The sequence below is a fragment of the Salmo trutta genome, chromosome 4, assembly GCF_901001165.1.
Source record: "Salmo trutta chromosome 4, fSalTru1.1, whole genome shotgun sequence".
Classification (NCBI taxonomy): domain Eukaryota; kingdom Metazoa; phylum Chordata; class Actinopteri; order Salmoniformes; family Salmonidae; genus Salmo; species Salmo trutta.
Window position 1 is genome coordinate 62616175 of NC_042960.1, and position 18887 is coordinate 62635061.

Genomic DNA, 18887 nt, shown 5'->3' on the forward strand with positions numbered 1-18887 from the left:
GTTGGGAACCACCAAGACTCTTCCTAGAGCTGTCCGCCTGGCCAAACTGAGCAATCGTGGGAGAAGGGCCTTGGTCAGGGAGGTGACCAAGAACCCAATGGTCATTGACAGAGCTCCAGAGTTCCTCTGTGGAGATGGGAGAACCTTCCAGAAGGACAACCATCTCTGCAGCACTCCACAAATCAGGCCTTTATGGTAGAGTGGCCAGACGGAAGCCACTCCTCAGTAAAAGGCACATGACAGCCCGCTTGGAGTTTGCCAAAAGGCACCTAAAGGACTTTCAGACCATGAGAAACAAGATTCTCTGGTCTGATGAAACCAAGATTGAACTCTTTGACCTTAATGCCAAGCTTCACGTCTGGAAGAAACCTGGCACCATCTGTATGGTGAAGCATGGTGGTGGCAGCATCATGCTATGCAGGGGTTTGCAATTCCAGTCCTCGAGGGCCGGATTGGTATCAGAGTTTGGCTAACACACCAGACTCTAATTACCTAATCATGATCTTCAGTTTAGAATGTCATTTGATTAACTAGCTGTGTTTGCTAGGGATGGAGTGAAAGTGTGATGCCAATCAGGCGCTCGAGGACTGGAGTTGCCCACCTCTGTATGGGGATGTTTTTCAGCAGCAGGGACTGGGAGACTAGTCAGGCTCGAGGGAAAGATGAACAGAGCAAAGTACAGATAGATCATTGATGAAAACCTGCTCCAGAGCGCTAAGGACCTCAGACTGGGGCAAAGGTTCACCTTCCAACAGGACAATGACCCTAAGCACACAGCCAAGACAACGCAGGAGTGGCTTCGGGACAAGTCTCTGAATGTCCTTGAGTGGCCCAGCCAGAGCCGGGACTTGAACCCGATCTCTGGAGACCTGAAAATAGCTGTGCAGCGACGCTTCCCATCCAACCTGACAGAGCTTGAGAGGATTTGCAGAGAAGAATGGGTGAAACTCCCTAAATACAGGTGTGCCAAGCTTGTAGTGTCATACCCAAGAAGACTCAAGGCTGTAATCGCTGCCAAAGGTGCTTCAACAAAGTACTGAGTAAACGGTCTGAATACTTATGTAAATGTGATATTTCAGTTTTTGCTTTGTCATTATGGGGTATTGTGTGTAGATTTGAGGGGGGGAAACAATTTAATCCATTTTAGAATAAGGCTGTAACATAACAAAATATGGAAAAAGTCAACAGGTCTGTATACTTTTCAAATGCACTGTTTGTTTTGGAATGTTTGTTCAAATAGATGCAGGGTTTTTATTTCAGCTGTTCAGAAATAAGGCCATAGACATAGACGACATCATCATGGTTCAGAATGATTAGAGCTTTTTAATAATGGAAATTCCCTTAGCCAAAAATGTTCATTGTTAAATTGACAAAACATGGAAAATATTCCATTGTCCTGTCAGGTCCACATCTTCACCTGCGGGATTAAAACTTGACTTCATTTCTCTCGTGAATGATCTGATTTCTCTCTAAAGAAACCACAGGTTGGGCTCATAAAAAAAAACCCTGACCTAAATGGAATTCAAGTAATTGGTCAATTAGTTGTTTAATAACCGAAAAAAAACGTTGGTTAGCTCAGCGTTAGCAAAGATTATGGATATACTGACACTTAGCAGCAGCTATGTTAGATAAAACGCATGCGTAGAAAATGATCCGGATCATTAGCTTTAAGGAAAAATACAATTTCAAAATGTATATTTTTTTCTAATTGATTTACAATATTATATAACCTTTTATTTAACTAGGCAAGTCCAGTTAAGAACAAATTCTTATTTACAATGATGGCCTAGGAACAGTGGGTTAACTGCCTTGTTCAGGGGCAGAACAACAGATTTTGACTTTGTCAGGTCAGGGATTCGACCTAGCAACCTTTCAGTTACTGGCACAACACTCTAACACTAGGCTACCTGCCGCATCAAAGAAGTTTCTACAATATTTGTTATAATGTAACTTGTCTATAGTGTAATAAGACCCCACACAAAAAAAATAAAGAAACTTTATCTGTGATAATTCACACCCCAAAAAATAAGTAACATTTTAATTTCCTTAGAGGTGGAGGAGGTATGGGCGAAAACTCAGTTTCTGTAGCCATGGCCTAAAAATAGACTATATAAATTACAAATGAGTGTGAGCCCTTATATATCCAATTTATACGTTACCTTTCGTAGGGTAATTCTACTTCATTAAGTCAGATATACAATAAGCTTGCATAAAGGTCACGTTATGTCTGCATCAATACTCAGCCATCATGAGCTCAGTTCACTGCATTGCCCACATACCCCCATTTTTTTCCCACACAACCTTGTTTTCAACATGGATGCCCGACATTTCTCAGTAAATGTTGTTTACATGGAACATTTACAGACAAATTTGATCTCAGCTGTATGACATAAGACAGAAATTAGAAGGGCTCAGAACGATCTAGTTACATGTTACGTAAAATGCAAAGCGTCAACCGTTTTCTAACGTTAAAAAATAACATTTATAGTCAAACGCCACAAACAATACACATAATGGCGCCTGCTAGGGGCCCATGAACGTGTATAGTGAAAATATTACCTGAAATTGTGACGTTTAGCTGGTATGTGGCCAATGGGAAGACCATCATTAAGTTGTAGACAACCAATAGAATGGTGGTAATTCAGTTGGGGTTGGTCTTCGTTGCGACGGCTTTTCTTCATACATGTTCCCGGGTGCAAATGCTCTCATAACGTTTCCTGCACTGATGCATGGTGGTCGAACGGAGGGATTGTTGGAAAATTGCGGAGGTTAGTATATAAATTGGTTTTTTACCCAGTGTGCATTATTCCCACAGCCATCTCTGAGAAGAACTACAACAGGGACTGTAAATGAGGGACGGGAGAAACCTGCTTTACAATAAAATTGAATGTCAAAGAACAATCATTCTTAACATTAATTAGCTAGCCAATAGATTGTCTTGTTGCCTAAGTGCGTTATCAGCTACGTGTGCAACCCACTTGCTATGAAACGACGAATTATTGTTAGGCTACACTGCTGGCTGTGTAACATTAGTTAATGTAGCCTATTGGGGAAACTCCAATTCAACATATTTAGGCTAGGCTATCACTTGAGGAATTGCGGTTTGTGTTAACACAGATTAGCTTTATGTATCATTAACTCGTGTGCAGTCTTCTAACTCAGTTGTTCCCAACGTTTTTCGTTTACTGTACCACCAACTTAATTTTTCTCTGCCCGGAGTATTCCCTCGTGCATTTTACCAGTAAGCCTATGGATTCATGTCGAAGTACCCGCTGAGGATAGGCCAAACACCCTCAGTGGTCCTAGGTACTGGTTGGGAAAAACTTTCCTAGCTGTCCTGCTCTGGCACATGCCAGTTTAGAAGTTGCAACATTTGTAACAACGCGTCTGTCTCTAGCTTGCAAGTCATCTTACCAAATAAAGTTAGTGTATGTTGCCTAATAAATCAAACTTGTATACCAATACTTAATATACATAGCAATTCAAAGTCGTCTACGTTTTCTTTACAAGCCAGAATGCTGAATAAAATAACATTTGCACTTACTCAGTTGCAGGTTGTATGTGTGGTTGGTCTTTGAGACACATCCACAGTGACTTATTGCTTACCTGACTTTTTAGATCACTGGTGTATTGTTTTATTATTTTTTACATTGAACCTTTATTTAACTAGGTAAGTCAGTGAAGAGCAAATTCTGATTTACAATGACGAGGCTGGGCCAATTTTGTGCCGCCCAATCGCGGCTGGATGTGATACAGCCTAGATTCGAACCAGGGAATGTAGTGACACCTCTTGCACTGAGATACAGTGCCTTAGACCGCTGCGCCCCTCAGGATACTGATCATTTATTGCCAGAGAGGGGTTGTTTACATAACAGGTTAAAATAATTAACTTGGCAGGTTAGGAGAACTAACGCAGTAGGTTAGGTGAATTAAATTAGCATAGTGTGTTAGTTAGGAAAAGGGTTAGGCTTAGCTACCATGCTACAGTTTTCAACAACTGTTGTCCCTGATAAGACCACTAGATAGAGCGGTAGGCCTACTCCATCTAACTACAACGGTAGAAACTAAAGTTCCATCTGTGGTTAGAAAATATCAGTATCATAACACCGATACTGCCGTTGAACTTGATATCACCTGGTACATGTGCAAAACCATGTAAACAGCTGCAGATTTTGCTTACATGCATGTGTCGTGTGCATGTTCTTCCATCTTGTGCACACGCCTTTGGTCACAAGCAAACACATCTTTATTGCCACACACCGAGACCAGCGTTTTGAAGTTGGGTAAATAACACTTTCCTGGGGATGTTTTGTCTAAAATGTCAACCAAGTGAAAGACCAACAACATGGATAATTGGCAGAGAAAGTTCAAATGAAGTGTATGCAACATTCTGACTTGTAAAGGGACTGTTCGGAATGTAACCTAAATGTGCGTGGCGTTGCCTACATAATTTAAAGGCATCGTCATGTTTTGTGTATACAGTTTCAATGGCTGTTGCTACATCTTTTCGCCCCAGATATTTTTTGTATTTTATTTAACCTTTTTATTTTAACAGGGAGTCATACTGTAACTAAGGTCTCTTTTACAGATTTGACCAAGGTCTCTTTTACAGATGAGCCCTGAATAGCAGAAAATACACACATCGATGTAAATACAAAGTGCAAGCCGAAAGAAAAACACTGTCATAAAAAACAAACACATTCACAGTCTAGGACCGATAGGAACGTTGACTGAATAATCTGCTTTCTAATATTTAGCGAGAGGCAGGACCTATTTCTATAGAAGAAGCCCATTTTTATTCTCAGCTTCTTAACTAACTCATCAATATTATTTTTAAAAGACAGCATTTCATCTATCCGGATGTCCAGATATTTCTAAGCAGGGACACAATCAATATGGACACCATCCAAAGTACATAAGCTTAAATCATCATCAGTTATTTTTATGTGCTCTAGAGAACAACATATACTTAGTTTTACCTGCATTCAGTACTATGTTCAGGTCTATAAAGTTTTTCTGTAGTACAATGAGGGCAGACTATAGAGCCTGGTCACCTGTGGGGGCAATAGCATACACAACAGTATCATCGGCATACAAGTGCAGGTTATTTTTTATTTTTTACAGACAAGTGGATATTGTTCATTTAAGCAGTAAAAAGTACAGGACCCAGAATTGACACCAGCGTGACACCTTTTGTAATATCCAGGAAACCTGATTTAACACCATCGATAGACCTCATTGTGTATCTGTCAAGTAATTGTTAAACCATTTACATGCAGCCTGGTCTAGGCCAATTTTAGGACTGCCTTTGAATTTGCGATCAACCGTATCAAAAGCCTTTGTGCTGCCCTCTTCATGGACTTGTCAATGTTGTCTTTTTTCCATACAATTAACCACATAATTTTTTTATTTTACCTTTATTTAACTAGGCAAGTCAGTTAAGAACAAATTCTTATTTTTAATGACAGCCTAGGAACAGTGGCTTAACTGCCTTGTTCAGGGGCAGAATGACAGATTTGATCTTGCAACCTTTCGGTTACTAGTCCAACGCTTTAACCACTAGGCTACCTGCTGCCCCATAACTAGGGATGCAGACTGATTTACATTTCAAGATAGGAAAGATCTTAGCTGAGAATTAATCAAGGATTTAAATATTTTAGCTAAGCAAGAACATTTTAAGAGCAGGGCAATTTAATAATTATTTAGGTCACAAGGGTCACCACCTTTGTGAAGGTGGAGTACATGGGCCGCCTTCTAAACCTTGGGGATAGTACCAGATATAATCGTCAGGTTGAAAATATGGGTTAATGATTCATCAATCGGGGTGGCAGAGAGCTGCAGCAAAAATGGATCCAGCATATCAGCCACAGTGGATTTTTTTTAAACATCAATCTTAAGCAAGGCATCTAGCACATAGTACGCTGAACAAAAATATAAACGCAACATGTAAAGTGTTGGTCCCATGTTTCAGTAGCTGAAATAAAAGGTCCCAGAATTTTACATATGCACAAAAAGCTTATCTCTCATTCTGTGCACAAATTTGTTTATATCCCTGTTAGTGAGGATTTCTCCTTTGCCAAGATGATCCATCCACCAGACAGGTGTGGAAAATCAAGAAGCTGATGAAACATGATAATTACACACATGTGCATCTTGTGCTGGGAACAAAAGGCCACTCTCTAAAATGTGCAGTTTTCTCACAACACAATGCCACGGATGTCTGCAGGAATGTCCACCAGAACTGTTGCCAGATAATTGAATCTTAGTGCTAATAATACACTAGTCTTGAACATCTCTACTAAGAGCATTGTTTTTGGTACAAGTTATTCCTTAAGTTCTAGATCTTAGCTGAATCTGATAATGAATGGTGTGGCTGTTGAACACGTTGAGGAGACTAAATGACTTGCCGTTACCTTAGATTGTAAACTGTCATTGTCAAAACATATAGATTCAATGGTTATAAAGACGGGGAGAGGCTCTGCTTTTTTGACACCACACTCCACAATGCAAGTCCTGCAGGCTTTATTTGTATCTTTATTGTCAAGTCATATGGTCATGTGTTGCGAAGAAAGACCTAGTTAAACTGCAGCTGGCCTAGAACAGAGCCACATGTCTTGCTCTTCATTGTAATTGGAGAGCTAATATTAATACTATGCATGCCAGTCTCTCTTGGGTAAGAGTTGAGGAAAGACTGTGTCACCTCTCGTTTTATAAGAAACATTAATGTGCTGGAAATTCCAAATTGTTTGCATAGTCAACTTACACACACCACTGACATACACACCCCACCAGACATGCCACCAGGGGTCTTTTCACAGTCCCCAGGTCCAGAACAAATTCAAGGAAACATACAGTAAGTATTATACAGAGCCATTAGTGCATGAAACTCCCATCTTATATAGTGCAAGGGAACAGGAAACCTGGTTTCAAAAAACAAATAAAGCAACTCCTCACAGCACAATGCCTTTCCCCCATGTGATCTACTTGTTGTGTCTATGTACTGACATGTATGTGTAACTGATAGATGCATACACACACTACATGTTCATGTTTTTCAAAGTATGTAAATTGTGAAGTCTTTTTGTTTGTAATGTATTTTTTTTGTTGTCGTACCCCAGTAAGACTGTTGCCATTGGAGTCGGCTAATGGGGATCCTAATGTATCAAATAAAACATTTTTCATTTCTCTACCTTAAGCCGCCTGCAATGTCATTTTAGAGAATTTGTAAGTACGTCTAACCGGCCTCACAACCGCAGACCACATGTATGGCGTCGTGTGTGCGAGTGGTTTGCTGACGTAGTGCTCCATGTTGGGGTTATGGTATGGGCAGGCAATTACATTTTTAAATACGGCAATTTGAATGCAAAAAAATAAGTGACGTGATTGTGAGGCCCCCTTTTTTTTATGCACAAATTAAATAATTTCATTATTAAATAAAACTTGTATTTCATGATTTGAAACTGAATTGAGCGTTGCATTGTTTTAAATTCATTTTAATTGAAAATTCAATATTTATATATTCTGTTTCAACATGGTAGATATTTACGTTTTTTGTCTGTGTATCAAGTTTATAATTTCAAATTGACCAAAGTTTCATGTATTCAACTTCTCAGATTTAAGTTTTCAAATTCACTTCTCTAAATTCAGAACCAGCGACAACATACTGAATCATGATTTTTTTTAAATTTTTAGTCCTGTTTGTTTGAGTAGGTTGAGACATGCTCTTGGCCCAGATAAACCGTGACTCCCAGGGGATGGCAGAGTTCCAGGATGCAGACGGCCAGCAGGTGACCCTCTGTCTGGCCGAGGCAGTGACCGTGGCAGGTGAGCTCCCTTGGGGTCCTAACCCAACACAGGGGAGGTCAAAAGGTCAAACCAATTACTAATGGGAAGTGGTCAGAGAATAGAATTAGATGTATGTATTACAGGTCAGAGTAAAATACTACAGCAAGCTTGGTACTTTGTTTATATCCCAAGACTGGGTTAGGCAAATAGCTTTCATAGTACCACAGTATAACTACTACATGTCTCAACACTGTAATTACACTATATCAACATATGTAGATGGGTTTTAGAACTCAACGTGGGACCTAATTAAAGTAACATACTGCCTAGTAGAAAAAGGGCAGCACCCTAATTATTATCGTGTCTCGACCAGCTCTTAGTTGAGTACGTTGATACTGACTGTTATGATCCTATATAGACGGCGATCATATGGACACAGTGAGTCTACAGGCGGTAACCCTTGCCGACGGCTCCACAGCATACATACAGCATGACCCCAAAGGTAAGCGTGCATCACTCTCTCATGTCATTATCAGAGGTGAGAGAAAAGCAAAAAATGTCCAAATTTGCCTCAAGTTTTCTCTATGTAAAAATACAAGGTCTTATCCTCTATGGTAAAGATAAGGGAAGGGGGTAAGCTAATCCTAGAGCTGTGCTTAGCAGGGGCTTCTGAGACAAGTATGTTGTGGCTCAGTGACAGCTCTGATTAGAGTTCAGTCTAATTGAGAGGAGTAGTTTCCTTTTCAGATGGACAGCTAATGGACGGACAGGTCATCCAACTGGAGGATGGGTCTGCTGCATACGTCCAGCATATGTCCATGCCAAAATCAGGTAAAGGATATGAACCAGACTCTTACAACTCTGCATTGTTGGGAAGGGCCCATGAGTAACAATTTCACTGTTAGTCTACACCTGTTTACGAAGCATTTGATTTTGACCTGTGCTTCTCAGGTATAACCTGGATAACATCTGTTTTTTTGTTTCGGTGACAGACGTTTGTGTATAATGCATTTCTAGAGACTACCATGTGTATTGCATGTTTATATTGTAGGAGGAGACAGTTTGCAACTTGAAGATGGACAGGCTGTCCAGCTAGAAGATGGAACAACAGCCTACATTCATGCACCCAAAGGTAAATGTTGTTCATCAAGGATGTAGGCCAGATTCTGTCTGGTCTCTCTTTCTTCTCTTGGATTGGCATTAGGTTTAGGTATAATTATTTATCATTAGCAATAGGATAGAAGTGCCACCTTTCTCTTTGTTAGGCCATGTGATATTTTTTGCCTCAAATTCAATCTCGGCTGTACATGAATACGTAGGGGAGTAGTGACTAGGGGTCACATTGGTCATCACATTGGTCACGGTTGACCTTTCTTCTGATACCTCCTCAGAGACATATGAACAGAGTAGTTTGCAGGCGGTGCAGTTGGAGGACGGCAGCACGGCGTACATCCATCACACGGTGCACATGCCCCAGTCCAACACCATCCTGGCCATTCAGGCCGACGGCACCATCTCCAACCTGCAGACAGATGGGGGCATAGACCCTGAGACCATCAGTGTGCTGGAGCAGTACACCACCAAGGTAGTGTGAAATCTAAACCCAGAGCCATAGAGGGAAGTATAGATTTATTCATATAGACATGGACACTAAACATGTCACCTCTGATTTGCTTTGCAACATGGTCATGAAAAGACTGGGTTGACAAAGTATTTGGTTCCTTGCCTTATTTCTGGAGACTTTAAAGCTGGGTTGGAGTGGAGAATGTTCCATGTTACTATAGGGCAGGGGTACCCAACTGTTACCCTACGAGGTCCGGAGTCTGCTGGTTTTCTGTTTCTACCTGATAATTAACCCTACGAGGTCCGGAGTCTGCTGGTTTTCTGTTTCTACCTGATAATTAACCCTACGAGGTCCGGAGTCTGCTGGTTTTCTGTTTCTACCTGATAATTAACCCTACGAGGTCCAGAGTCTGCTGGTTTTCTGTTTCTACCTGATAATTAACCCTACGAGGTCCAGAGTCTGCTGGTTTTCTGTTTCTACCTGATAATTAACCCTACGAGGTCCGGAGTCTGCTGGTTTTCTGTTTCTACCTGATAATTAACCCTACGAGGTCCAGAGTCTGCTGGTTTTCTGTTTCTACCTGATAATTAACCCTACGAGGTCCAGAGTCTGCTGGTTTTCTGTTTCTACCTGATAATTAACCCTACGAGGTCCGGAGTCTGCTGGTTTTCTGTTTCTACCTGATAATTAACCCTACGAGGTCCAGAGTCTGCTGGTTTTCTGTTTCTACCTGATACTTAATTGCACGTACCTTGTGTCCCAGGTCTAAGTCAGTCCCTTATTAGAGGGGAACAATGAAAGTATGCAGTGGAACTGGCTTTGAGGTCCAGAGTAGAGTTTGAGGACTCAAGGTTATGGGCTGCAGTATTGCTGTGAAGAGAGTCTCATTCAGAAGCACTATATGATGATGCATTTAATTTGCTTGTTCGCTAGGTGGAGAATTTAGAGAGTGGGCTGTTCGGCCGAGAGGAGACTGATAATGGCATCCACATGCAGGTACTGTCACTCTGCTGGATAATGTTCATTAGAGCAGGGTTTTTCAACCCTCGCACCCAGATGTTTCACATTTTTGTTTTAACCCTAAACTGGCACGCAACAAAGAACTTTTGAAAACATTTTGCAATGGAAAACAAAAAGGTACGCATCTTACTCCAGAAGTCCAGGTAGATCCTCTGTGTTTTAGTACGGTCTCTTCCGTTTGGTGGCTAATGAACAAGACCCTGGTTTGTCATGAGGACCTAATGTTTCCTCTTCTCTTCAGATTGTTCTCCAGGGTCAAGAGGGTAGGACAGGAAGGGTTTCACACGTAGGGGAGAAGTCCTTCCACTGTGACCACGAGGACTGTGGAAAGCTCTTCACCACTGCTCACCATCTAAAGGCAAGGCCCTGTGTTTGTCTCAATACCATTCTCCTCTCTATGTCAAATATTTTGTCTAATGACAGTTTTATACTTTGTTCTTCTTCTAATAAAAGCTAGAGTATTTTGTGTGTGTGTGTAGTTTGTTTTTACTGTTGCTGTAATATAGCTTTGTTTGTGTTTCCCACAGGTACACGAGAGATGCCACACTGGAGATAAGCCATATATATGTGACCACATTGGCTGTGGGAAGAAGTTTGCTACAGGTAGCAAGCTACTGTGAGGGCTTTAACTCTTCTCATGGGTCATACAACCTTGCTGATTTCTTCTTTGTGTTTAAATTGTCTCTAGACTAAAGTTGTTTGGCACCTTGTTTTGTCCTCTTCAGGGTATGGGCTGAAGAGTCACTCGCGCACACACACCGGGGAAAAGCCTTACCGCTGCCAGGAGATCAACTGCCACAAGTCTTTCAAAACATCCGGAGACCTACAGAAGCACACACGGACACACACAGGTACAATACACTCCCGGTAGAAATGCACTGGTACAATACACTCCCGGTAGAAATGCACTGGTACAATACACTCCCGGTAGAAATGCACTGGTACAATACACTCCCGGTAGAAATGCACTGGTACAATACACTCCCGGTAGAAATGCACTGGTACAATACACTCCCGGTAGAAATGCACTGGTACAATACACTCCCGGTAGAAATGCACTGGTACAATACACTCCCGGTAGAAATGCACTGGTACAATACACTCCCGGTAGAAATGCACTGGTACAATACACTCCCGGTAGAAATGCACTGGTACAATACACTCCCGGTAGAAATGCACTGGTACAATACACTCCCGGTAGAAATGCACTGGTACAATACACTCCCGGTAGAAATGCACTGGTACAATACACTCCCGGTAGAAATGCACTGGTACAATACACTCCCGGTAGAAATGCACTGGTACAATACACTCCCGGTAGAAATGCACTGGTACAATACACTCCCGGTAGAAATGCACTGGTACAATACACTCCCGGTAGAAATGCACTGGTACAAGGAAGAGGATGGGTTCCACTTATTCTTCCACCTATTGAGTTTTCTTTGTCTCCTCTGCCTTGTGTTGGGGTCATGTTGCTATTTTCAATATAGGCCATTGATAGATCTCAGGTTTCTCACTCTCGAACCCCCATTATGTCTAATTTACATTCTGAGACGTAGTCTTACTCTCATTTGTCCTGCCTTGTGTTGTTTTCAGGAGAGAAGCCATTCAAATGTCCTGTTGAGGGCTGCGGACGGTCGTTCACCACCTCCAACATCCGCAAGGTTCACATCCGCACGCACACCGGAGAGCGGCCGTACTACTGCGCTGAGCCCAGCTGCGGGCGATCCTTCGCCAGCGCCACCAACTACAAGAACCACATGAGGATTCATACAGGCATGTACCAAAATACTAGGCTTCTTCTTTACATGTTATTTACATGGCCACATAGGAAGGAGCTGTCTGATGGAGGCTTTTTGGACCAAAATGTCATGTTCTTTTTTTTGAAGCAATCACAATATACCTTGACTGAGTTATTTTTTTGCCCAATGATAACAATGTGTTGTACCTGTCCATGTGTCCAGGAGAGAAACCTTACGTGTGCACCGTGCCAGGGTGTGATAAGCGATTCACGGAGTACTCCAGCCTGTACAAGCACCATGTGGTCCACACGCCCTGCAAGCCCTACAACTGCAACTACTGTGGGAAGACCTACAAACAGATCTCCACCCTGGCCATGCACAAGCGCACAGCGCACAACGACACGGAGCCCATCGAAGAGGAGCAGCAGGCCTACTTCGAGCAACCCACAGGTCAGTGTTTGTGTGTACGCCTGTGCACATAAACGAGAGGGAAAAGTAATACTGCACTCAATACTCAGCAGTGACATCTAGCAGACAGAATAGCAGTTTACCTATATTTCTAAAGAAATGGTGAATGATGAAATCATTGAGTTCTTAGATTATGTTGAATACTGACAAATTGCAGTGATTGCTTGGATACGGAGATGACTTTCATTGGCCCTCATTCAATCTCAGACGACCTGTCATCACATTAAACCTGACCCTATTCATTTATTCTGGGGTTTTCTAAGCTTGACCCTGTTTTCCCTGTCTGATTCAGATGCCATTGATGACCCCGAGGTCACCTACACATCTGTAGTGGAGGTGGAGGACTCCGGGTCGGAGCAGGTGTCTGTGGGGACCCCAGAGGTTCTAGGGCAACAGCACCAAGTGTCTCTAGGGCAACAGCACCAAGTGTCTCTAGTCACACAGGATGGAACAACGCAGCAGGTAAGCATCCATGTCACACATCAGTGTTTCCCCTACTATTGGCTCACCTTCTCTCCCTTGCATATGGATGGATTTTATATTATTCTTTGCTTTTCGTGTCTTTTCGCTGGAAAGAATGATCTTTAAACTTAAATATTGCATTGCTGGTTGCATAACAGGAGCTGTTCTTCAAGAGCTCTTTTTATAGAGGAAATGAAGAAACACCATTCGTACATGTATGTTGATGAGTGCATGTTGTGACGGTTGGAAAACGAGCTGATGTTGTTATACTTCAGGTCAGTATCTCTGAGGCGGATTTGCAAGCGATGGGTGGTACAATTACCATGGTAACACAAGAAGGTACCACCATCACCATCCCAGCCCATGAGCTGATGTCACAAGGACATAATTCTGTCACCATGGTGACAGCGGATGGCACAGAGGGACAGGTATCTATCAATTATTAAAGAATGTTTAGTTATAATTATTATTTTTACGTAAAGTTGGGTGTTATTTTTATATTTTTTATATTCCGGGTTGCTGCCCATCTGCACTACTGCCAATGTCCATTCTATGTACTAGGAAAAGACAGAAATATATGTACCTATGATTTTTCCTGGGTAGATGTTGGTAAACCAAGTATACCTTCAGCAAAAAGAAAATAAAGATTCCACACACTCCCAATACATGTGGGATTTCTTTTTTATTTCAAACATTATTTCATATTTTCAAAACATGAGTGACCAACAACAAAACATACTACAGCATAATTACATGTAATCTACAATATTTACAATAATAAACACACAAAATACAGGATTTATTTTGACTTAAGGGACAAAACGTTTCCAGGCCTAATCAATCCCACTTCGGAGCAAAGTCTTTGTGTCCTTGATTTTTGCATACTATATTTTATACTCTGTATTCTCTTTTTTTCAAATGTTATTTCTGTCCTCTGCAGGTGCAAATTATGACCCCAGATATGACCACGTTCCAGACAGTGGAGGAGGTGGATTTTATCCAGGAACAGGAGCACCAGGTGGTGTCTTCAAGCCCTCACCCGGTCACCCTATTGGCTACTTCCAATGGCACTCACATCGCTGTACAGGTATGCCATAATGAGCAGCCTATGGATGTTAGTTAGGCTGCGTTTACACAGTTACCCCAATTCTAGTGTATTGTCAAATCTGATACCTATCTGATCTTTTCCCCAATGTGTAAATGGAAAAAAACAACATAGAATCTGATCTTTAGGCTGCGTTTACACAGGAAGCCCAATTCTGAACCTTTGGCCAATTAATGGCAAAAGAGCTTATCTGATTGGTCAAAAGACCAATTAGTGGAAAAAGATCAGAATTGGGCTGCCTGTGTACGTACATTCGTATGTGAATCTCAATCCTGATACAATTCTGATACTTCAAATGTGACCTCAGTCTGGATGCTTATATATATATATATTTTTATTTATATATATTTATTTATATATATTTTATTTATTTCACATGACCTGCTGTTACCATGACAACCACCACAAAATTTAAAGGAGCAGTGACAGGAAAGTAGGGTTGCATCTTTGCTCAGTTTGAGAGGCTACATCAGTGTGAATACGCAAATCGGATAAAGGTCACATGTAAAACTGAGTGTCAGTCAGAATATAATCTGAATTGGGTTCTTCAGATGGCTGCGTAAACACAGCCTTGGTGAACATGTTACCTAGCTACTTGCTTTGGGAGATGGAAGGTAACATCACAGATGTTTCACATGATGTATAAACCTGAAGCATACGGTTGGCATTTCCACTCGCTACCAAATATGGTGACGAGGGGAAGCCCAGTGGCCGGCAAAGGGAGAAGATTGAGTGAGATGGGTTTTGGCTAACATTCTGCAAATTGTTTCATCCATTAAACATTTGATCTCAATACAGTGTTCTGTACCCAAAACTACAATCTGTTAGTGGACAAAGTATTCTTTTTTTTTTTTAATTGGCCTTTACCCATTGACAAAGTTTCTGAACAACTTTTAAAAAAAATGTCTTTTTTTTTTTCTTTTTTTTGAGTGCAAGTGTGAATTGAGTAATTGCACTGTGTGGACTTCGGAATAGGTGTTACGTAATGGATATATACATGTACATGCTAGAACTCACCAATAGAATCTCTCTAGCTTGGCTCTACCCACAATTATTAATTTGCTACCATTGGAAGACCACAGCCTGTAGTTACCTTGGGTTAGTTATACAAATCTTTGGTTCTCACATTACCCGATGTTGCAGGTAGAAATTGAATTTTTTTTTTATATACACTGCTCAAAAAAATAAAGGGAACACTTAAACAACACAATGTAACTCCAAGTCAATCACACTTCTGTGAAATCAAACTGTTCACTTAGGAAGTAACACTGATTGACAATAAATTTCACATGCTGTTGTGCAAATGGATAGACAACAGGTGGAAATTATAGGCAATAAGCAAGACACCCCCAATAAAGGAGTGGTTCTGCAGGCGGGGATCACAGACCACTTCTCAGTTCCTATGCTTCCTGGCTGCCGTTTTGGTCACTTTTGAATGCTGGCGGCGCTTTCACTCTAGTGGTAGCATGAGACGGAGTCTACAACCCACACAAGTGGCTCAGGTAGTGCAGCTCATCCAGGATGGCACATCAATGCGAGCTGTGGCAAGAAGGTTTGCTGTGTCTGTCAGCGTAGTGTCCAGAGCATGGAGGCGCTACCAGGAGACAGGCCAGTACATCAGGAGATGTGGAGGAGGCCGTAGGAGGGCAACAATCCAGCAGCAGGACCGCTACCTCCGCCTTTGTGCAAGGAGGAGCAGGAGAAGCACTGCCAGAGCCCTGCAAAATGACCTCCAGCAGGCCGCAAATGTGCATGTGTCTGCTCAAACGGTCAGAAACAGACTCCATGAGGGTGGTATGAGGGCCCGACGTCCACAGGGGGGGGGGTTGTGCTTACAGCCCAACACCGTGCAGGACGTTTGGCATTTGCCAGAGAACACCAAGATTGGCAAATTCGCCACTGGCGCCCTGTGCTCTTCACAGATGAAAGCAGGTTCACACTGAGAACGTGACAGACGTGACAGAGTCTGGAGACGCCGTGGAGAATGTTCTGCTGCCTGCAACATCCTCCAGCATGACCGGTTTGGCGGTGGGTCAGTCATGGTGTGGGGTGGCATTTCTTTGGGGGGCCACACAGCCCTCCATGTGCTCGCTAGAGGTAGCCTGACTGCCATTAGGTACCGAGATGAGATCCTCAGACCCCTTGTGAGACCATATGCTGGTACGGTTGGCCCTGGGTTCCTCCTAATGCAAGACAATGCTAGACCTCATGTGGCTATGTCAGCAGTTCCTGCAAGAGGAAGGCATTGATGCTATGGACTGGCCCGCCCGTTCCCCAGACCTGAATCCAATTGAGCACATCTGGGACATCATGTCTCGCTCCATCCACCAACGCCACGTTGCACCACAGACTGTCCAGGAGTTGGCGGATGCTTTAGTCCAGGTCTGGGAGGAGATCCCTCAGGAGACCATCTGCCACCTCATCAGGAGCATGCCCAGGCGTTGTAGGGAGGTCATACAGGCACGTGGAGGCCACACACACTACTGAGCCTCATTTTGACTTGTTTTAAGGACATTACATCAAAGTTGGATCAGCCTGTAGTGTGATTTTCCACTTTAATTTTGAGTGTGACTCCAAATCCAGACCTCCATGGGTTGATAAATTGGATTTCCATTGATTATTTTTGTGTGATTTTTGTTGTCAGCACATTCAACTATGTAAAGAAAAAAGTTTTTAATGAGATTATTTCATTCATTCAGATCTAGGATGTGTTGTTTAAGTGTTCCCTTTATTTATTTGTGCAGTGTGTGTGTGTGTGTGTGTGTGTGTGTATATATATATATATATATATATATATATGAGGAGATTCCATGTGGAAAAGGGGACAACGCCTGCTCTATTCCTTCAGTATCATCTTAAATTGTGTTCTGTTTGACTGTTCCCCATAGTTTTGCCGGATGAGAACACATTGAACTGATATTTCTGCCGTCGATGATACTCGCATGAGTTTCAGACCAAACAAAGAGTAATCGGCAAAGATTAAACCTGAGCTATTAGCCATTGGCTAATCCCTCCCCACCCAACCTCTATGTTTTGCTGTTTAAACGCTCAGGTGAACTTGATGGGTAGGTGAGGTTGGATTGGGGTTTAGCAGGAGCTGTGTGCCAAGGGTTGTAGTGGCCACTCCATTTCTGGTGTTGACCTAACTGTCTTACTGAAAGGAGGCCTATGGTCACATGATGTGTGGACTGTGGTTTCTATGCAATCCAGGTCCAGTGGACAGCTGCCTCTAGCCCTGTGGCCCACTACTGCGTAGGCTGATCCCACAGAGTGGCTTGTTGCTTACCAGGATGTGTCCCAAATGGCACCCTATTCCCTATTAGGGCACTTCTTTTAGCAGGGCTCTGGTCAAAAGTAGTGCAACATATGAGGGATAAAGAGTGCCATTTGGGACATGTATTTCCTGCTACTCCAGGAAACACCTAGAATTTACATGATTTACTACATTCTGAAGCTTATCACAAGGTACAGAAGGAAGCCAGTCCCCCTGGCGAAGTGTTTCTTTCCACTTGTACCCTCCAGGCTCCACCCAGTATCTGTTTTGGGGCATTTGGTCATTGAATAAAATGTCAACATTGATATGTAGTAAACAAAATGAATTGCAACAGTAAACTTTGTCACACAAATGTTTGTTTTTATATAAACACCTGTTAGGTTAATAATAATAAACATTTGTTGTGAGAAATTAGACTGAAATCATGTAGCCAGTAAGTCAATAACAGTTAATCATTCAGAAGCTCAAAGCTCCCTAGGACTAATGTCACTTCAGTGCTGCAAGGTGTTAAACAAAGCAAGCCATTGTTCTGCCTGAGGGGGTTCTGTAATAGTCAAAGTCCTGGCTTGTTAACCCATTGATTGCTTCGATCTGCCCTCTTGTCATGCTAATGAAAATGAAAACACTCTCTAATCCTTCTGTGGTATAACACCCTGTCAAGGTTGTTAATCACACAAAAGAGCAATAATACTGATGAGATGGTAGTGTGTTTGAGTGGTGGGGAGATTAATGGAATAAACTTGTGCTAGATATAAATTACAATTTTAATTTGTAATAACATATGGTGTTTTTTTGTTGTTTTTTTAGCTCAGTGATCAACCATCATTGGAAGAAGCCATCAGAATAGCGTCGCGAATACAGCAAGGCGAGACCACCGGATTGGATGATTAACTCCACAATTAACTAATAGCAAAAAAGAAATCGTGTCTAAACTATTTTCTAGATTATACAATAATTGTGTGTGTGTATATATATGTTTTGATAACTGGAGTCCTATGTGGATTTAATGTGCTCCTTCAGCCATTGGTGAGGACAGGATTATTTCTATTGTGCAACTGCAATGTACAGCTAACTCATATTTTTTTTTGTAATAAATGATTGATCACACAATATACTGTGTACATAAAGTTAGTTTGGGGAACAGAGAAAGACCGAACATCATGAGCCCCTTGGCCCCATTGCCTTACAGTTTTATTGAGACATGCATAGAACAACTACCACAATTTGTTAAATGTTGTGGACACAATGTTATAGATCATAAAAATATATATTTTTATGATCTATAACATTTTATCTTGCTGACTTATTGAAATTAAGCCTTGAAAGCCTATGGCAACAAGGTGTGTATGAGAATATTAAATTAAGATGCAGAGCTATATCTAAACATTAAACTAAAAAAATGTCATCTTTAATGCCAAACATGAGTCATATAAAACTTGAAAGGTACATCAGTTCCAATAATGTAGG

The 18887-nt window shown here is 41.8% G+C and overlaps 1 protein-coding gene across 3 annotated transcripts; it reads left to right on the plus strand.

The window, feature by feature from the left end:
• Positions 1–2594: 2594 nt before the first annotated feature.
• On the plus strand, positions 2595–18530 carry znf143b (zinc finger protein 143b). 3 transcript variants are annotated; one of them, XM_029751679.1, is made up of 16 exons: positions 2603–2768; positions 7693–7824; positions 8204–8287; positions 8521–8616; positions 8837–8917; positions 9177–9370; positions 10283–10345; positions 10611–10727; positions 10897–10972; positions 11095–11220; positions 11966–12145; positions 12334–12561; positions 12872–13041; positions 13317–13469; positions 13982–14128; positions 18228–18530. In XM_029751679.1, the coding sequence occupies exons 2-16, from the start codon at positions 7719–7721 to the stop codon at positions 18309–18311; spliced, it is 1905 nt and encodes a 634-aa protein (XP_029607539.1). In that variant the 5' UTR covers positions 2603–2768; positions 7693–7718; the 3' UTR covers positions 18312–18530. The 3 variants fall into 3 exon arrangements, with proteins under 3 accessions (XP_029607541.1, XP_029607539.1, XP_029607540.1); XM_029751680.1 differs by having other exon boundaries at positions 7711–7824; XM_029751681.1 differs by lacking the exons at positions 13317–13469; positions 13982–14128; positions 18228–18530 and adding an exon at positions 13200–13300 and having other exon boundaries at positions 2595–2768.
• Positions 18531–18887: the final 357 nt, after the last annotated feature.

Coding starts and splice junctions, on each gene's coding strand:
- znf143b (XM_029751679.1), top strand. CDS start 7,719: ATGCTCTTGGCCCAGATAAACCGTGACTCCCAGGGGATGGCAGAGTTC. Junction 8,617..8,836: donor TATGTCCATGCCAAAATCAG/GTAAAGGATATG, acceptor TTTATATTGTAG/GAGGAGACAGTTTGCAACTT. Junction 8,918..9,176: donor CTACATTCATGCACCCAAAG/GTAAATGTTGTT, acceptor ATACCTCCTCAG/AGACATATGAACAGAGTAGT.